The sequence below is a fragment of the Chrysemys picta genome, chromosome 2, assembly GCF_011386835.1.
Source record: "Chrysemys picta bellii isolate R12L10 chromosome 2, ASM1138683v2, whole genome shotgun sequence".
Taxonomy (NCBI): Eukaryota; Metazoa; Chordata; order Testudines; family Emydidae; genus Chrysemys; species Chrysemys picta.
In genome coordinates this window covers 34,335,803-34,352,215 of record NC_088792.1, presented here as the reverse complement: position 1 = coordinate 34,352,215, position 16,413 = coordinate 34,335,803, and the positions used below count along the sequence as shown (strand labels likewise).

Genomic DNA, 16,413 nt, shown 5'->3' with positions numbered 1-16,413 from the left:
AGTGGTCCCTTCACCCAGAGATGGTGTACAGGCTTTTCCAAGAGTGGGGAACTTCCCAGGTGGACCTATTTGTGACCCGGCAGAACCGTTGCTGTCTCCGGTTCTGCTCCGGGGAGGGGGAGAGCTAGGATGGGGCGCTATCTCCGATGCCTTCCTCCTGTGCTGGTCAGTCGGGTTGCTCAATGCCTTTCCCCCGTTCCCACTGATAGGCAAGGTCCTGGAAAAAATAAAGACAGGGCCTGGGTCCTCCTGATAGCCCCGGCGTGGTCCAGACAGTATTAGTATGGGATCCTCACAAGCCTGGCGGTCGCCCTGCCGTGGCCGTTGCCATCCCGCCCAGACCTGCTCTCGCAGGACCAGGGCCGCCTCCTCCACCCCAACCTAACGGCACTCCACCTCACAGCATGGCTGCTCAATGTTGAGGCCAGGAGGAGAGGACGTGCTCGGAAGGGGTTCAGCGCGTCCTCTTGGAAAGCAGGCGACCCTCCACATGCCAAGCCTACTTAGCAAAGTGGTCTCGGTTCTCCCGATGGGCAGATGAGCAGGGCATTTCCCCCGTGGTTACCCCGATCCAGCTCATTTTGGACTACCTCCTTCACCTTAGAGCCCAGGGCCTGGCGCCATATCGACCAGGTGTACTTGGCAGCCATATTGGCCTTCCACCCGCCGGTGCTGGGTCACATGGTATCCTCCCATGCTATGACTGGCCAATTCCTTAGAGGATTGGATCATCTCTTCCAGTCCCACAGTGGGACCTGAACCTGGTGCTGGCCTGGTCCCCATTTGAGCCGCTAGCTATGTGCTCCTGGTTGCACCTCTTGTGGAAGGTAGCCTTCCTGATGGCGATCACGTCGGCTAGGCAGGTCTCGGAACTCAGGATCCTGACCTCCGAGCCTCCGTACACGGTTTTCCATAAGGATAAGGTCCAGCTCCGCCCACATCCTTCGTTCCTCCCGAAGGTGGTCTCTGCCTACCACATGGGTCAGGACATTTTCCTGCTGGTCGTCTGCCCCAAGCGTCCAGTGAGGAGCGCCGCCTCCACACGCTGGATGTGAGACGGACTCTGGCGTTTTACCTGGAGCGGACTAAACCATTCAGAAAGTCCTCGCAGCTGTTCATCACCTCGGCCAAATGCATGAAAGGTCGGCCAATATCCACTCAGCGGCTCTCCAACTGGATCACATTGTGCATCTGTACCTGTTATGACCTGGCGGGAATCCCCCTGCCATCAATTGTCGGCTGCTTTTTTGGCCCATGTCACCATCCAGGGCATTTGTAGGACTGCCAGGTGGTCTTCAGTTCACACTTTCACCTCACATTATGCGATCGTCTCCCAAACAAGGAAGGGTGCTGGGTTCGGCAGGGCTGTGCTCCATCCCGAAAATTTGGAATACACATGAGCAATCACTCGAAGAAGAAAAGACAGTTACCTTTTCCATAACTGGTGTTCTTTGAGATGTGTTGCTCATGTCTATTCCACATCCTGCCCTCCTTCCCCTCTGTCGGAGTTGTCTGGCAAGAAGGAACTGAGGGTGTGGGGAGTGCGCAGCGCCCCTTATACCATGCCATGGAGACGCCACTCCAGGGGTCGCTAGGAGCGCTCCCCTATGGGTACTGCTAGGGGAAAAACTTCCGACACCTTTGTACGTGGCGAGCACACACACCCATTGTGGAATAGACATGAGCAACACATCTCGAAGAACACCAGTTACGGAAAAGGTAACTGTCTTTTTGTTTTTAGCTGACAATATGTGGTACAATATAATGTCATCTGAGAGCTAGTGTAGAAAAAGTTCCTACCTGCTACATGTTCATTTAAAAGTTTAAATGGTACCAGATGTCTGTAATATTTCATTCTTGTCTCATATACATAATATAGAAAGCAGCATAAGACCTTACATGTGACCAGCAAAGCAACACAAAATTAAATACTTTCCAAGAGCATGAAACGAGCCAAAATACCAGGAAGAGATGGAGTAACATTAGCATGGAAATAACAACAAAATTATTCCCAAAGATGTTGGAAAAACAGGAAAGCAACATAAATCTTGAACACTGAAATAATGGGGAGCCATGTGAATAGTGCATCAGACCTCAAGTGTAGAGACCTCAAGACATATAACCTAATGCTAGGGTCTGGGCTAGAGCTGTGCAGGATAGAGAATTAAGGCTCCCTCTCTTTCCTGAGCTGAGCGGCTCTCAGATCTGGAGGTAATCTGGCTCTTTATGATTTCCTCCAAGATCTTGTGATAGGCAAATTACTGCAGTTGGGGTAAGGGAATGTGAAAGAGTTTGCAAACTCAGCTAAAAAAAAGAATGGGAGACATTGGAATTCCTGGAGACTACCAATCAGACTCCCAATTGAACTACTTAAAGGGCTATTATGTAAAATGCATGTTATTATTTACTGATAACACCATACTTCTGTGCAATTAGGCAAATATGAAGCATGTTAAGGATTAAAAAAATCCATCAGTCTTATCAACATTATATAGGATCTTCACAGAAATTCTAGTGAATCAAGACTATAGGGCTGCTGGACATTTTAGAAAAAAAGAATAGGCACAATTTTAAGTCATTTTTCATGAATGAGCTTCCTGAGAAGACTGCAAAAGACAAGGACCCTGCGTACATTATGGAATGGCATTTGACAGAGTGGAAACATTAATGGGGAGGAAGTACACAGCTGTATATAAAAACCCAGCAGTGGGGTCTTTGATAAGACTAGGAGCAATGAAGCCCAACCACCAGAAAGGCAGGGAGGAGTGTGAATATGTGCATAGAAAACTGACTATGGCCCCTTTCACATACCTCTGAAACAAGCAGAAATTTACTAGAGTAGGAAAAAGTTTCTCTGCCCTCCATTGGCCAGATGGGGTGGGGGGAGGGAGAATTGGAGAGTCAATTGGCCCTCGCACTTCCTAATTTAAAGCCTTCCTAGATTTTTGGGGACCATATTGCCTTGCTTTTTAGCTGTCTCACCACCCCCCTCCTCCCTGTAGTAGTAGTTTGATGAGCTGAGTTTTCAGGGTACAGTGGGTTGGACAGATCACCTGTTTTGGGGGGTCAGGAAGGAATTTTTTCCTGCTGGATCAAATTGGCAGAGGTCAGTATGATTTTGGCCTTCCTCAAAGCAGTGTGGAGGAACAAATAGGTTAAATAGAGTAGGACTGGGAAGTCTAGCATTAGGAGATGATACAGGAATATTTAGTAAATCACAGCTTGTGTCCAGTATCTAGTGATACTGGACACATGGCCCTACTGGAAACTGGCCTACAATGGGCCAGCTCCCAATGGTAAATGAAGACCCAGTTTTGCTGGTGGACCTTGGGCCAGTCGGAGAAGTGGAGATCCAAAGTTCTTCAGACTGAGGTCTCCCATTGGTGCACACTGCTCCCCTTGCAAGGGGAAGGACAAGAGGATTCATAAGTGAGCTGTATTCTCATGGTTGGCCAAAGAGGGTCTACCCTGAGTTATTGGTTAAATGGTGGGAGACCTGTAGCCCTGCACTGGTCCCAGTTAATTGCCTGGTATGGGAGGGGGTGCGTGCATAGCACAGCCCCCCCCCCACCACCATTAGTAAAGTTGCAGCTTGTCACTTAAATCCATCCTGTTGGGCTTGTCTAGATGGAGAGTTAGTGTGTGGCAAGCAGGGGCCTAAATCTACAGCACACTAGTTTACCATGCACTCACTGCCTGTGTGGACACTGCTACCCTGCACTAAAAGTTCCCTAATACGCCTTAAGCTGCCTCCAAGCAAGTGATTGCTTGGGGTGCTGCTCTTTTAGTGCCCTTGCATCGTGACCCCCAGTGAGAACCTGGGGGTCACATCCATCATAACGCATATAGTTTTAGTGTCACAGACCCTTTCCTATCTTCTCCTAACCTTTTAGGAACTTCTCGTGAGTTCACTGAAGCCCTACATTGCAATAATCTCTGCAGCAGAGCAGCTTCTCCAGCAGAGCAACTCCTGATCAGGGAAGCCTCTCTGCTTCTCATTTCCACTCATTAAACTATCCCTTCCCTCACACACCCTCTCCCCCGCTTCAAGAACGTCAACAGGAAATAAAGGAATTGAAATAAAAAACGGACTAAGTCAATTAAGATGTATAAATAATGTCTTTGCTCTAATTTCTTCTGGCATAGAAAGAATTATCACAAAACTGAGACCAAACAGTAAACAAAGTGGACAAGACTAACACACCATGTTTAAAAGTGAAATAGAATATCTCAGCAAATGGGAAACAATCACAAGTTACTAAAGAAATTTTTTTTTTGCTCACCCCATAGGTCTAAAAGGTAAACTAAATATAAGAGCAGGAATATCTCCAAACTGATACAATAGTTGAAATTCAGAAGTGTTAAATAATTAAAATGTGAGAACTGAACAAAAAAATTTCCAATCTTTCTCTGGACTCATCTATTTACCTGTATGTATGACAAATTATATCACTGATTTTTAAGCAAGATGGTTACAGCCAACTATAGACCCAGTAATGACAAAGGATGGTGCCTCCAGCTCCAGAGTAGTTTCCCAGAATTATCTGCACTACCTCACAGCATCTCACACACCCTTTGGCGGGGTGCCAGATGTCGATATTAGTTTCAGAAATGGGGAACATTTTTAGTTGGACTGAAATTCATCCCCAATTTTGCAAGCAAAATAGAACTTGATTCTTCAGTTCCCCCAGAACGCCACCATTTGGTTATTTTATGTAAATGGCAATCACCACACTGGTGCTTTACACTTTATTATACAAAAGGAGAAAACATTGGGTCCAGAGATTCTCTTACACAGACAAATTCAGAAGTCACCTCACAGGTTTACATTTCTTTTTATCTGGCAAGCATAACATGATATTCTATGTACATGGCAGCCCTTTTATTTAAAGAACAATTATGTTAATTCCTGCAAGATTTCATGTTCAGCTAGGTTTGCAGTGGGCAAGTTTGCAGTCTGTATTTAATCATACTCTCTTGACTTCCATCAGACAAAGAAAAGTACTGTTATTTGAAATGTAAAATCCTACACGTCTTGAGATGTGTGAAAGTCTTACTTGGATACAATTACATACATCTTTGCTGGCCTATAACTTCACTGCTCTGCTAGGCAGAAAAATGCAAGAATTCTTTAATTAAACACTAAATCTTTTGCAAGCATGCTCTTTTCAAGTAAATGAAATAAGAGATTGCTGACAACTGCGGCTTTTGGGATGTGTATATAGATATACTGAAAAACGAGATTATTTGTGTTGGTATATCATGAACATTAGTTGAACTAATCTTGACAAGGTACACAACAAGGTTAATATTGCATAATGTTCTACTGTAGGGGTTGGCAACATTTGGCATGTGGCCCATCAGGATAATAAGCTCGCGGGCTGTGAGACATTTTGTTTACGTTGACCATCCGCAGGCACGGCCCCCCGCAGCTCCCAGTGGCTGCGGTTCGCCATTCCCGGCCAATGGGAGCTGCGGGAAGCGGCGGGCAGCTGAATCAGTATTACCTGTAACAGAAGCATTTAATTTAACTATATACAAAACATCCTCTCCCACCTTAATGCTTTCAAGAGTAGCTAAAGCTGCAAAAGGTACTTTCAGACTTTACTGTTTGTGATCACTAAAGTTCTTATCGCACTTATCACAAGAGCAGGGATCCTACATGTACAAACTGCGTAATTTCAATGGGACCAGGAGCAGAGGGGATGCAAGAGTTTTCCATGCAGATAACCCTTAGCTCTACCTCCCTCAATACATTTTTTAAAAAACTATACATTTATCTTTGTATAACAGGAAATGAACATTTGTTACAGGCAATGTTTTTCTCTACTTTCCCTCTGTTGGGTGATGCATGGCAGCTGCATTCCATCTTCCATTTGGCTGTGTTTTAAGACACCATCACTATCCTATCACTCAGGCCCACAACCTGGGTATCATCTTTGACTCAGGCCTCTCTCTAGGTCCTCACATCCAGGCTACATCTAAATCTTGCAGATTATTTCTGCATAACATCTGTAAGATACGGCCTTTCCTATCTACCCACACAGCTAAAACTCTTGCCCAGGGTCCCATCACCTGATGTCTCAATTATTGCAATGTCCTCGACAAATTCAGTCTTGCACCACTCATATATAAGGCTGTGATTTAATCACAGGTTTTTTTAGTAAAAGTCATGGACAGGTCACGGGCAAGAAACAATAAATCACGGCCCGTGACCTGTCCATGACTTATATCATAAATACCCCGATTGAACTGGGAGGCGGGGGAGGGGGGGGGGGGGAGAAGCATGCAGCACCAGCTGCCGGGGGGCGGGGGGGAGCACGCAGCACCAGCTGCGGGGGGGGGGTGTGAACCCCCCGGGGGGGCCAGCCGCTGCTTCTGCCACCCCAGGATGGCTGCTCAGGCGGCCCCCAGGGCCACCCGCATTGGCTGCTGCTCGGACAGTCCCGGGGCTGCGCGGCTAGCTGCATGGCCGCCCGAGTGGCTGGCTGCAGAGCCGGTCCAGCAGCGCCTGGTGTGGCTGTCCGGAGGGCTGCCTGAGCAGCTGGCCCTGGAGCTAGCTGCTCGGGCAGCCCTGGGCTCAGTCACACTGGCCACTGCAGAAGTCATGGAATCCATGACTTCCACGACCTCAGTGACAAACATGGAGCCCTACTCATATCCATTCAGAATGCTGCTGCAAAGATCATTTTCCTAGCTTGTTGCTTTGATCATACGACCCCCTCTCTTTGAATCCCTCCACTGGCTCTCCCTTCTCTATCTTATCAAACATAAAGCTACTTGTCTTCACTTTCAAGATCCTTTATGAACTATCCCCACCCAACCTATCATCTCTCACTTGCTTTCAAGATGTTGACTCTTGCCTCCAATTGACCCGTGATGCCAGCCTCCATTGCCAACTGTTGAAGTTTTCAAACAAGCACCTTCATACTTTCTTTTATGCTGCGCCTCACGATTAGGAGGAAGCTCCTTGTAAACACTGGCAAAATTACCTCATTTTCTGCCTTCAAATCTCTCCTTAAAACTCTCCTTTGTCTACAAATGCCTACAAAACCCTTGACGATGATTTGACTGTGACTGTGTTATCACTTCTAGTGTGTTGATCAATACAGTGTACAGTAACTCCTCATTTAACGTTGTAGTTATGTTCCTGAAAAATGCGACTTTAAGTGAAACGATGTTAAGCGAATCCAATTTCCCCATAAGAATTAATGTAAATGAGGGGGTTAGGTTCCAGGGAAATTTTTTTCACCTGACAAAAGACTATATATATACAGACATACATACATACATACACACACACATGCACACGCGCATGCAGTATAAGTTTTAAACAAACAATTTAATACTGGTACACGTGATGATGATTGTGAAGCTTGGTTGAGGTGGAGGAGTCAGAGGGTGGGATATTTTCCAGGGAATGCCTTACTGCTAAATGAACTAGCAATTGACTGAGCCCTGGAGGGTTAACTCTCAACATTCTACAAGGCAGCAGGAAAGGAGGGAGGGCAGACAGAGACATACACCCTATCTGTGAGAGGGAAAAAAATGTGCATTTCCCCTTTAAGTAGCTGACCCCAGGCTTAAGTACACTGCCTTGTTAATTAAATCAGCTTGCTGAGACCTGAGACAGCAGCTACTGCCTAGAAGTTCCCTCCCTCCGTCATGTGTCCCCCCCTGCTCTATGGAAGATGGGGTAAGTGGAGTGCAGGAGCAGTGGGGAGGGGGAGACTCCCTAACATTAGCCCCCCTTTCCTCCCCTCTCCCCCTACAGCAAGCAGGAGTCTCTGGGAGCAGCTCCAAGGCAGAGGGCAGGAGCAGCACATGGCAGTGGGAGGAGGGACAGCTGCTGCACAGGGAACTTAGGGAAGCTGATAGGGGGGCTGCTGGTCCACCCTGGTTCCAACCACCCACCAGCTAGCTGCAAGGGGCTGCTCTTCCTGCAAGCAGTGGACAAAACAGGAGGCTGCCAAACAACGTTAGAAGGGAGCATTTCACAACTTTAAACGAGCATGTTCCCTAATTGATCAGCAACTTTCTCGTGTTCTATACGTAGACTGTAAGCTCTTTGGGTGCAGGGAATGCCTTTTTGTTATGTTTCTACAGCACCTAACACAATGAGGTCCTGGTCCATGATTAGAGTTCTCAGGTGCTAAGGTAATACAAATAACAAAGACATACACTCAAATCAGAAGGTGGAATAGAATCTGCAAGGTTTCATGAGTAATCCAAAATATTTTGATCCTTAACTTTCCCTCTGATTTACTCTGCCCCCTACATCCTGGATTCTTTAAAGCAAATACATAATCCATTAAAATTCCACACTTCCATAATCCTTTGTCTGTATGATATTGTAGAAAGTTCTGGAATGCCTTTGTTGAAGTGTGAATCTAAAATTAATTGCTTAAAGTCAATCATAACCCACTTTGTTTTTCTTTGTATTATAATATTCAGTTCTTGATGATCAACGTGGACACTGAAAAGAAGAAAGGTAATATGATCTATTTCTCTTTGAACTGATTTTGGAATCTTATCAAGAAGTTTTCAAAACCTAGATATGTTAGCTGGGGATTCTTGAAAGTCCTGAAGCTATTGCTTTTGTTTTTGAATATTCATGGTACTGAAATTGTACATTTTGCAACTTCTGAGTCATTCTAACTTAATTTCTGAAAACTATTAAGTTTTAACAGATTTAGGTATATCTCTGTAAGAAGGGTAACAGCAAACATCAATACACCTCTACCCCAATATAACGTGACCCGATATAACACGAATTCTTATATAACGTGGTAAAGCAGTGCTCCGGGATGGGCGGGGCTGCGCACTCCGGCGGATCAAAGCAAGTTCAATATAATGCAGTTTCACCTATAACGCAGTAAGATTTTTTGGCTCCCGAGGACAGAGTTATATCGAGGAAGAGGTGTATTAAGTCAGCATTTACCCACTTTTAAAAAAATGCTAAATAATCAACAACTCAAAATGTTATAGAAACCTAAATCATTCCATGCAATTTTCCGAGAAACCAATCTGGTTTGTAATTTGGTTATAAAAAGTAATCAGTATGGCTGGTTTTTTCAGATGCAGATACTTGTTAAAAAAAAGTATTCACCTTTCCACAACTCCATTCTGTCTCACTTGTACTGTGCTATTTAATGTAACAAGACATAAAAATCTAATTTCCAAAAAAACATTTAAATTATATAATCTGGAAATTTATAAGGTATCCTCTTAAAGAAAAGAATTTATTTCTTCAATCTATTTTCAGTTGTTTTTCAATCAGAGCTCCTGTTGTGATAATATTACTATCGATCTCGTTTGCTAGAAAGTAAACCAGTCAACTAGCAAGTACAAAAGACTTTCAACATTGAAATAGACAAAAATCTATCTTATTGCTCCTGAGAAATCACTATAGTAGTTGGGATTTCAAAGCTATATTTTAGATTTTATTTAAACTATGAATCTGAGTTACATGTAAGGTGATATAAATTACCTGCCACTGTAACTCAGTCTAAACTTAGCAATGGTATGGCTTAATTAAACTTATACCTTCCTGTTAGTTGCTTTTCCTTCTACACTCTTCTCTTTATACATCCCCATATTACAGCATGAAAAGTACACCAGCTTTGACACTCACTGAGGCTACATCTACACTACAGGGGGGAGTCAATTTAAGATACGCAAATACAGCTACGGGAATAGCGTAGCTGAATTCGACGTATCGCAGCCGACTTACCCCGCTGTGAGGATGGCGGCAAAATCGACCTCTGCGGCTTCCTGTCGATGGCGCTTACTCCCACCTCCGCTGGTGGAGTAAGAGCGTCGATTCGGGGATCGATTGTCGCGTCCCGATGGGACGCAATAAATCGATCCCCGAGAGGTCGATTTCTACCCGCCGATTCAGGCGGGTAGTGTAGACCTAGCCTTAGACTCTATTACATCTAGTACAGGTGTGTACCTTACCTGCATCACACCTTGCATACCACCTCTGCATTTGGCCCATTGTCCTTATGCTGTACTTCCTTCCTACTTTTACTGTCCGAAAGAGGAGAGTTAATTTTTGGAAAGGGGCAAGGAGAGGAAAAAGTCTGTTGAGAGAAAATGTCAACAACAGCATTGATAAATGAAGGGTTTTAATCCTTTTTCCATGGTATTCATTTAAAAGTTATTGTTTTAATGGTTGCATTTAGGATGAAGAGCTATAAAAGACAGATTATTAGATAAACGTTTTATCGTTTAAGTCATTCTTATGAGTTACACAGTAAACTATCCTGTTCAGGTTTAAAAAAAAAACCACCCATATTCAATGATCGATTATATCAATAATTTATTGTTCTGCATAAGAAGGTAAAATGAGATTTCAGGCATGACATCAATGTCTGAATTGATGGCAACTTCAAGTATAGAGCTGGATACAATAGTATAAAATGTTAACATTTGTTTTACTATGGAAAACAGCAAAAATACAATAAAAATATCTGTACTTGGATGTAAAAACATTCAATTATCTAAAAACCAAACAGCACAAACTGAATATGCATAATATTTAAGACATGTTTTGTCACCTTTATCCATAAAACCTTACAAGTCAGAAACATACAATACATTATTTTTATTGTAATTGAGGAAGTTTATCAAGAAGTGGGTTTGTAATTCAGTAAAATGGGCATGCTGTTGTCCAATTAATAAAACTGTCAAGCTAAAACATTTTTTGTCTTGACCTAGTACCATATATGGAAGCCTCTACTTTTCTTGGTGAGAACACACTGCAATAATGCTAGTTTTTAAAGAGAGATTTACTGGAATGGGCTGTCCCATTCTCCTTTCTAATAACTCATTACAAACTTATTTCTAGGAGCTTAAAGATTCCCCCACACTTTATTCCTTTTGTTTGCTGTGTGTATACCTGGTTTCATTTGTCCTTGTTCTCTCACCACCAGAACAATTAAATTATCTTCTTGCTAGGAAATAGGTATGTGACCTATGTTAAATATTAACCCTGTGTTAAATATTAACATTGCCACACAGAGGATCAGAAAGCAAGTCTCTCTGTAAAAGGGACAAAGTGTGTGGAGCTTTCAGTCTATCACCCCACAAAGTACGCATATTGTATGAGGCCCTCCTAAACCCTACCAACATGGGAATAAGTCTTAAAATTGTTTCAAAAGGACACTACAGCGCCGGTAACAAGGCTGCAGGGCAGCCAGAACCCCTCTGTTTCTAACAGGGTTTTCAGACCATTACAGGGTCTGTTTCCCAGAGGGCAAAAACAGTTCCCTTATTTAAAAGATATAGTACAATAGTGGTCTGATGCGCTACAGTTTACTAGCAGTATTAGCATATTGTTTAATAAGACTGACCCTCCCCTGATATAAAAGGACCAGATCCTGAGAGGTGCAGAGCACCCTCAGCTATTGCTGTCTGCAAAAGAAAGTGAGGGCACTCAGCATCTTGCAGGTGTAGGATTCTATGATTTGCTGAAGAACATTCCCTGTAAAAATAATTACATTTTGAATAATTAAAAAATAGAGAACATTTCTCCAGCCCACACTATGACTGTGATTTTCATGCAATTAATATAAATCACTGAGATGTTATTTATGTTACAAACAACCTTAAGTCCACCAGAAAAAATAGTGAAATCTGACAGATATGTTTGAAGTTACATTAGGCTGTTCAACTACAGTATACGTGTCAATAGTGAGATATAATATATGTCAATAATTCCAGTACAAACATTCAAAAACTCCTAATTTTTTGTTGTTGCTCTATTTCAATTGTTTCACCTAATTTTAAACCAAATTCAATGACCCCAAGGCCAAATATGCATTTAGGATACAACTGCCCAGAGCTGATGGCTTTATCAGCATATAAACTAAAATATTTACATGGAATGTTGATTTAATTTACAAAGACGGTGTTTCTAATTACAGGCACCTACTAACCTATTATTTAGAAATGATCACGCTGATGAGAAATTAAAAAACTTAATATCCTTTTCCAACCCTTTCACAAATATAAGTTTCACTGAGTTCTTTTTTCTTTATGCTAACATAAAATAACTGTGCTTCCTGTTTGAATGCTACAGATGTGATGATCTAAGTTAGCAAGTTCATTCACACACTGCATCTATATTACAAATTCACTTGCACAATTAATACACATGCTTTACTCTTTCATTACGTGTGTACTCACTTGCTGCATATCAGTAGTAAATCAAGAAAAATGCGAGGTTACCTATGTTAAATATACATGATTTACCATATATTTGCTTATTCTATTACACAGAAAGCTATCTGAGGTTTCAAATGTATCTGGGCAGTGTTAAAGATGAATAATTTTTTTTGTAGTGAAGTTTACAAGTATAAACTCAAAGAAAAGCTTTCAAATCTAAAACAGTGCATTTTGACATCATATATTTTTCAAAACAAATATTGCTATGTATTTTTTAATAAAAGCAATTCATGCACTGCACTGCAACTGCAACTGCTTACTCAAAGATTTCCCCTAATAATTATCTGCTAATAAGTTAAAAGTATTTTAAAGAACACTAGAAATGTCTGAAGTTGAAGTAAAAAAAAAACAAAAAAAAAACCCCCACACACCCTTACTACTACACAGCTATTCATACCAATATACCTCTGATCTTATAGAAGATTAACTCACAAAGATTTTTTAAATTATATACATTTAAATAACCTATATTTTCCCTTATTCAGATAAATATTCCCAAGTTGTTGTGCCGCAAAGCATGCATGCAAAGAGTTTCAAGACCTGCATACTCACAGCAGAACAGTAGCAGCAGACAACTGTAGCTCTTTTACAGCGCATTTTACAAGTAAGCCACTGAATACTTTACTTCTCTCTTTTGGTGAAAAATTTAAATACAAATGAACACTAGGATCACTCTGTACACATAAGCTAAAGCTCACACTTTTAAGAAAGTAAAACAACCCCTCTTGATACTTAACCCAGTTAAAACTCTGATGTCCTTCCTAACCAGAGAAATATTTGCCATTTTTGCCTGTTTTAGTTCTCTTAAGCTCTTAGTTAAAGTACGATAACCTCCAAGTGCTCATGTGCAACTTTATATGGCAGTAGCTATGTTTGAGATCACCACAGCATTAATTAAGATCTGTGCTACCCCTCCATTAACAAAACTCAACTTGGAGATTTATATGTAAACAGTAACAAGGCGTTTAGTAGTTTTGGGTGCACTACTAGCTCAGTATATTGCATCTGATAAGACTTGGATTCAATGTGATTTGATTGTCCCCAAATTCTGAACAGGATGGTTTAAGATACAGAAAAAGAAGACCTGCATTCCAATTACACCAAGTCCTTAACTACATGTCAGTCTGCCAAAGTTAGAAAATCCTCACACCAATTAAATGGCAACTAATTGAGTTCCAGCCATGCACTTTATTAAAATGATTATGAACTATCATCATTTATATTCCTTATTTATAGTGTTATGAATGCAACCAGCTGACTGGAACCCAAAAGGTCTCTGTTTCCAATTTGTCAAATGTTGCTTTCAACTCATTGTAAGCTGTGGTGAGGTCATCGTTGACTATAACTTTGTCAAAGAGATGGCCGTATTGGCTTTCCATCATCTGTGCAGATTTAATCATTTCTTGAAAATCTTCTTCCTAAGAAAATCAGTATAAGAAGTCAGTCAAAAGTACAATTGAATCAATTCACATCAGTGTCAAATGCAAATTTACATGGACTGTTTTATTTAATTTAATATATTCAGTTTATTTCATATATTTCATATATTCAGTTAAGCCAGTAGATGGAAATTGTGCCACTGACCATGAACTTTTCAGAAACCATCATTTCAAATTAATTCTCTGTGAATATTTTCACAACTAGGTTTAGCCTGACAAGGCAATTCTTTCCCCTTTTCCCTTATAGCAGTGTAATTAGCCACTAATTGATAATTACAGAGAAATTTCTGTGGTAGAAATGCCAGTGGAAAAATGTTTTTAGCTGTTTACATTAATGGTGCACTAACAACTGCATTACCTAAGTCTCCGGTTGCTATTAGCAAGGGATTTATTTGAGCATGGGCTTTACTTTTTCAAATGTACCTTTAACATGTTTTCTATTTTTCTCTATACATACACGTGTAGAAGTTTTTGTTTTGTTTTTTTGTTTGGATTGTTTGGATTATTATTTTTTAAACAGAAGTAAAAAATAATAGTAACTGTGACTCTTCCCGAGGTACCCCAGGGTTGTCAGGCATCTCGCTATCACTTGCCCTTAGTATGAGGAAGCCTTGTCTGTGTTTGCTGGGGGTCAGCTCCCTAACTTCACTGGCCGTGGGAAACACAAGCACTCCCATTGTGCCCAGGCTCTGTTGTCCCTCTGCAGATTAGAGATAGGCACACACCAACCCCTGAGCATCCCTCTAATGCAGGGGTTCTCAAACTGGGGGTCGGGAACTGTCAGCCTCCACCCTAAACCCTGCTTTGCTTCCAGCATTTATAACAGTGTTAAATGTATAAAAAAGTGTTTTTAATTGATAAGGGGGGTTGACTCAGAGGCTTGCTATGTGAAAGGGGTCACCAGTACAATAGTTTGAGAACCACTGCTCTAAAGTGTCCAGCTCCTGGTCCACTGGACACACTCAGAATTCAGAGATTTGCTGCTTCCAAAGGAACAGTACCTCCCCGACCTTACCAGTTACACCTTAAGATCACAGCTCCACTTAACATGCAACACTTGCATATGTTTATGGTGAAAACAAGCAAAAGTATATTTAACAAAGAGTAGAGAGCCCAATGATAGCAAGTAAAAAATTGGAAACAAATGGTAACATATAAAATAAAAATATAACATGAACTCTAGAACCTAGACTTATTGAACTAGTTACTGTCATGTCTTGTAGAACAAAAGCTCACCCAAAATCCTACCAGCATATTACAGCCAGGTTTGGCTATGATCTTCCATTCATGAGACAAGTCACACGGTCAGATTGCCTTCTCAGTGGAAAAGATCCTGAGTGTCTCTCTGTACCCCCAATTATACCCCCCACTCCAATCTGTTATCTTTTCTCATAGACAGATGCCCCTGCTGGTTGTTTTTTTTCTTGGGTGCCTGTTTCTTGTCAATTTTTTACTATCTCTTGATTAGCATTGGGCTCAGTCTGTAGATAAACCTAGATTGTGAAGCAGACAATACACATATGACCAGCCAGAGAGAGAGAGAAGCATCTCTTCCCTCCTACCTGACAGGAGCATGTTTATCACTTTCTGGTGATTTGCCTTAACTCGCGTAAGTTAAGAACATAATTTTAAGTACAGATTCCTCATTCCTTAAACACTGTCCATACATACATTTTGCAATGATTATGACAACTAGTGGGCTCTTGGTAGAGATCTCACATGCCACCCTTTGGTACACTTAATATGTATACATCTGACTCCTGTAAAATGCTATGCACCCCCTCTGCCTGTTAGCACCAAGAGGTTTCTGGGTCACAATAATATCTAAATTAAAGAAAACCCAATGTACCTTCATAAAAAAACCTTCTGATTTTTCTTAACACTGTAACAGTATTATTTATGTTGAAGACAATAGCATTATTTCCTCTAAAAATAATTTTTTGCCTGAGTTGTGATAGCATGAAATGAAATAAGAAGCTCAGAAAGTCCAATGTAGCTCTGCAAAAGTGAATCACGCAATTAAATCACCCTACTAGGCTTATGGCACCAAAGAGACTGGGCATGCAATTTACCCAAACACAAATAATATGTATACATAGACATACACACACTTAAACGTTTTGAGGCACAAGTTCCATTAAGTTCTAAAGGCATTCAGCGTCCTCATCTTCAAGATAAACAGTTACAAAAACTCTTGACTACATCTCATATTCTTACGGATTCTAAACATACTTACTGTGAAAGGTTTTGCAGCCACTTTTTCATCTTTGCTTGAAATAATCTTGGCATTTTTTCTGGTCTCTCTCAAACGCTCAAGTGATGGAGGCTTTATAAATATCACAAATGGTTTAAATTCTAATGTTCTTAAATGCTTCACTGTCTGAGAAGGGGAAAATTATAATTAATTAGTAACAGGGTTTGAATTCATTCCTTGCTCTGGAGTTTGCAACAACAAAAGAAGCCTCTGCTATGACACTAAAACTATAAAGCATCTCTTGAAATATACGTCATTCATTAGCATCCTACTTTCTTAAACAGCATTTATTCTTTGCATCGCCTATTGCTACTTGAATGGCAAGAAAAATTTTGATTTCAATGAAAGTTGCCAGTGTTGGTAAATCTGATCAGTCTGGCAGAAGTAAAGCCAATGCACTGTTAAGGGCCATCCACAGTGGTGGTGTTAGTAATTAGAAAAATTAAGTGGGACAAAAGGGTTTTTAGTTGATGCACCAGGGAGGAGTAG

General features: G+C 41.4%; 1 protein-coding gene and 1 long non-coding RNA gene across 11 annotated transcripts in view; one reads left to right on the top strand and one right to left on the bottom strand.

The window, feature by feature from the left end:
• The window catches only part of LOC112058881 (uncharacterized), a 56,864-nt gene that overhangs the window by 34,827 nt on the left and 5,624 nt on the right, over nucleotides 1-16,413 (top strand). The window contains exon 2 of the long non-coding RNA XR_010599112.1: nucleotides 8,455-8,491. This is a non-coding gene — a long non-coding RNA (uncharacterized LOC112058881). The remainder of the gene's footprint in view (nucleotides 1-8,454; nucleotides 8,492-16,413) is intronic.
• Nucleotides 12,430-16,413, bottom strand: part of MPP7 (MAGUK p55 scaffold protein 7) — a 264,560-nt gene continuing 260,576 nt past the window's right edge. For 8 of the 10 annotated variants that reach the window (XM_065586862.1, XM_042858201.2, XM_042858227.2 and 5 more), the window contains 2 exons: nucleotides 15,907-16,050; nucleotides 13,426-13,649 (listed from right to left, as the gene is read on the bottom strand). In XM_065586862.1, coding sequence (XP_065442934.1) covers nucleotides 13,470-13,649; nucleotides 15,907-16,050 — 324 coding nt within the window. In that variant the 3' untranslated portion in view covers nucleotides 13,426-13,469. Of the gene's footprint in view, nucleotides 13,650-15,906; nucleotides 16,051-16,413 lie in introns of all 10 variants that reach the window. The other 2 variants (XR_010599110.1, XR_010599111.1) reach the window with 1 other exon arrangement.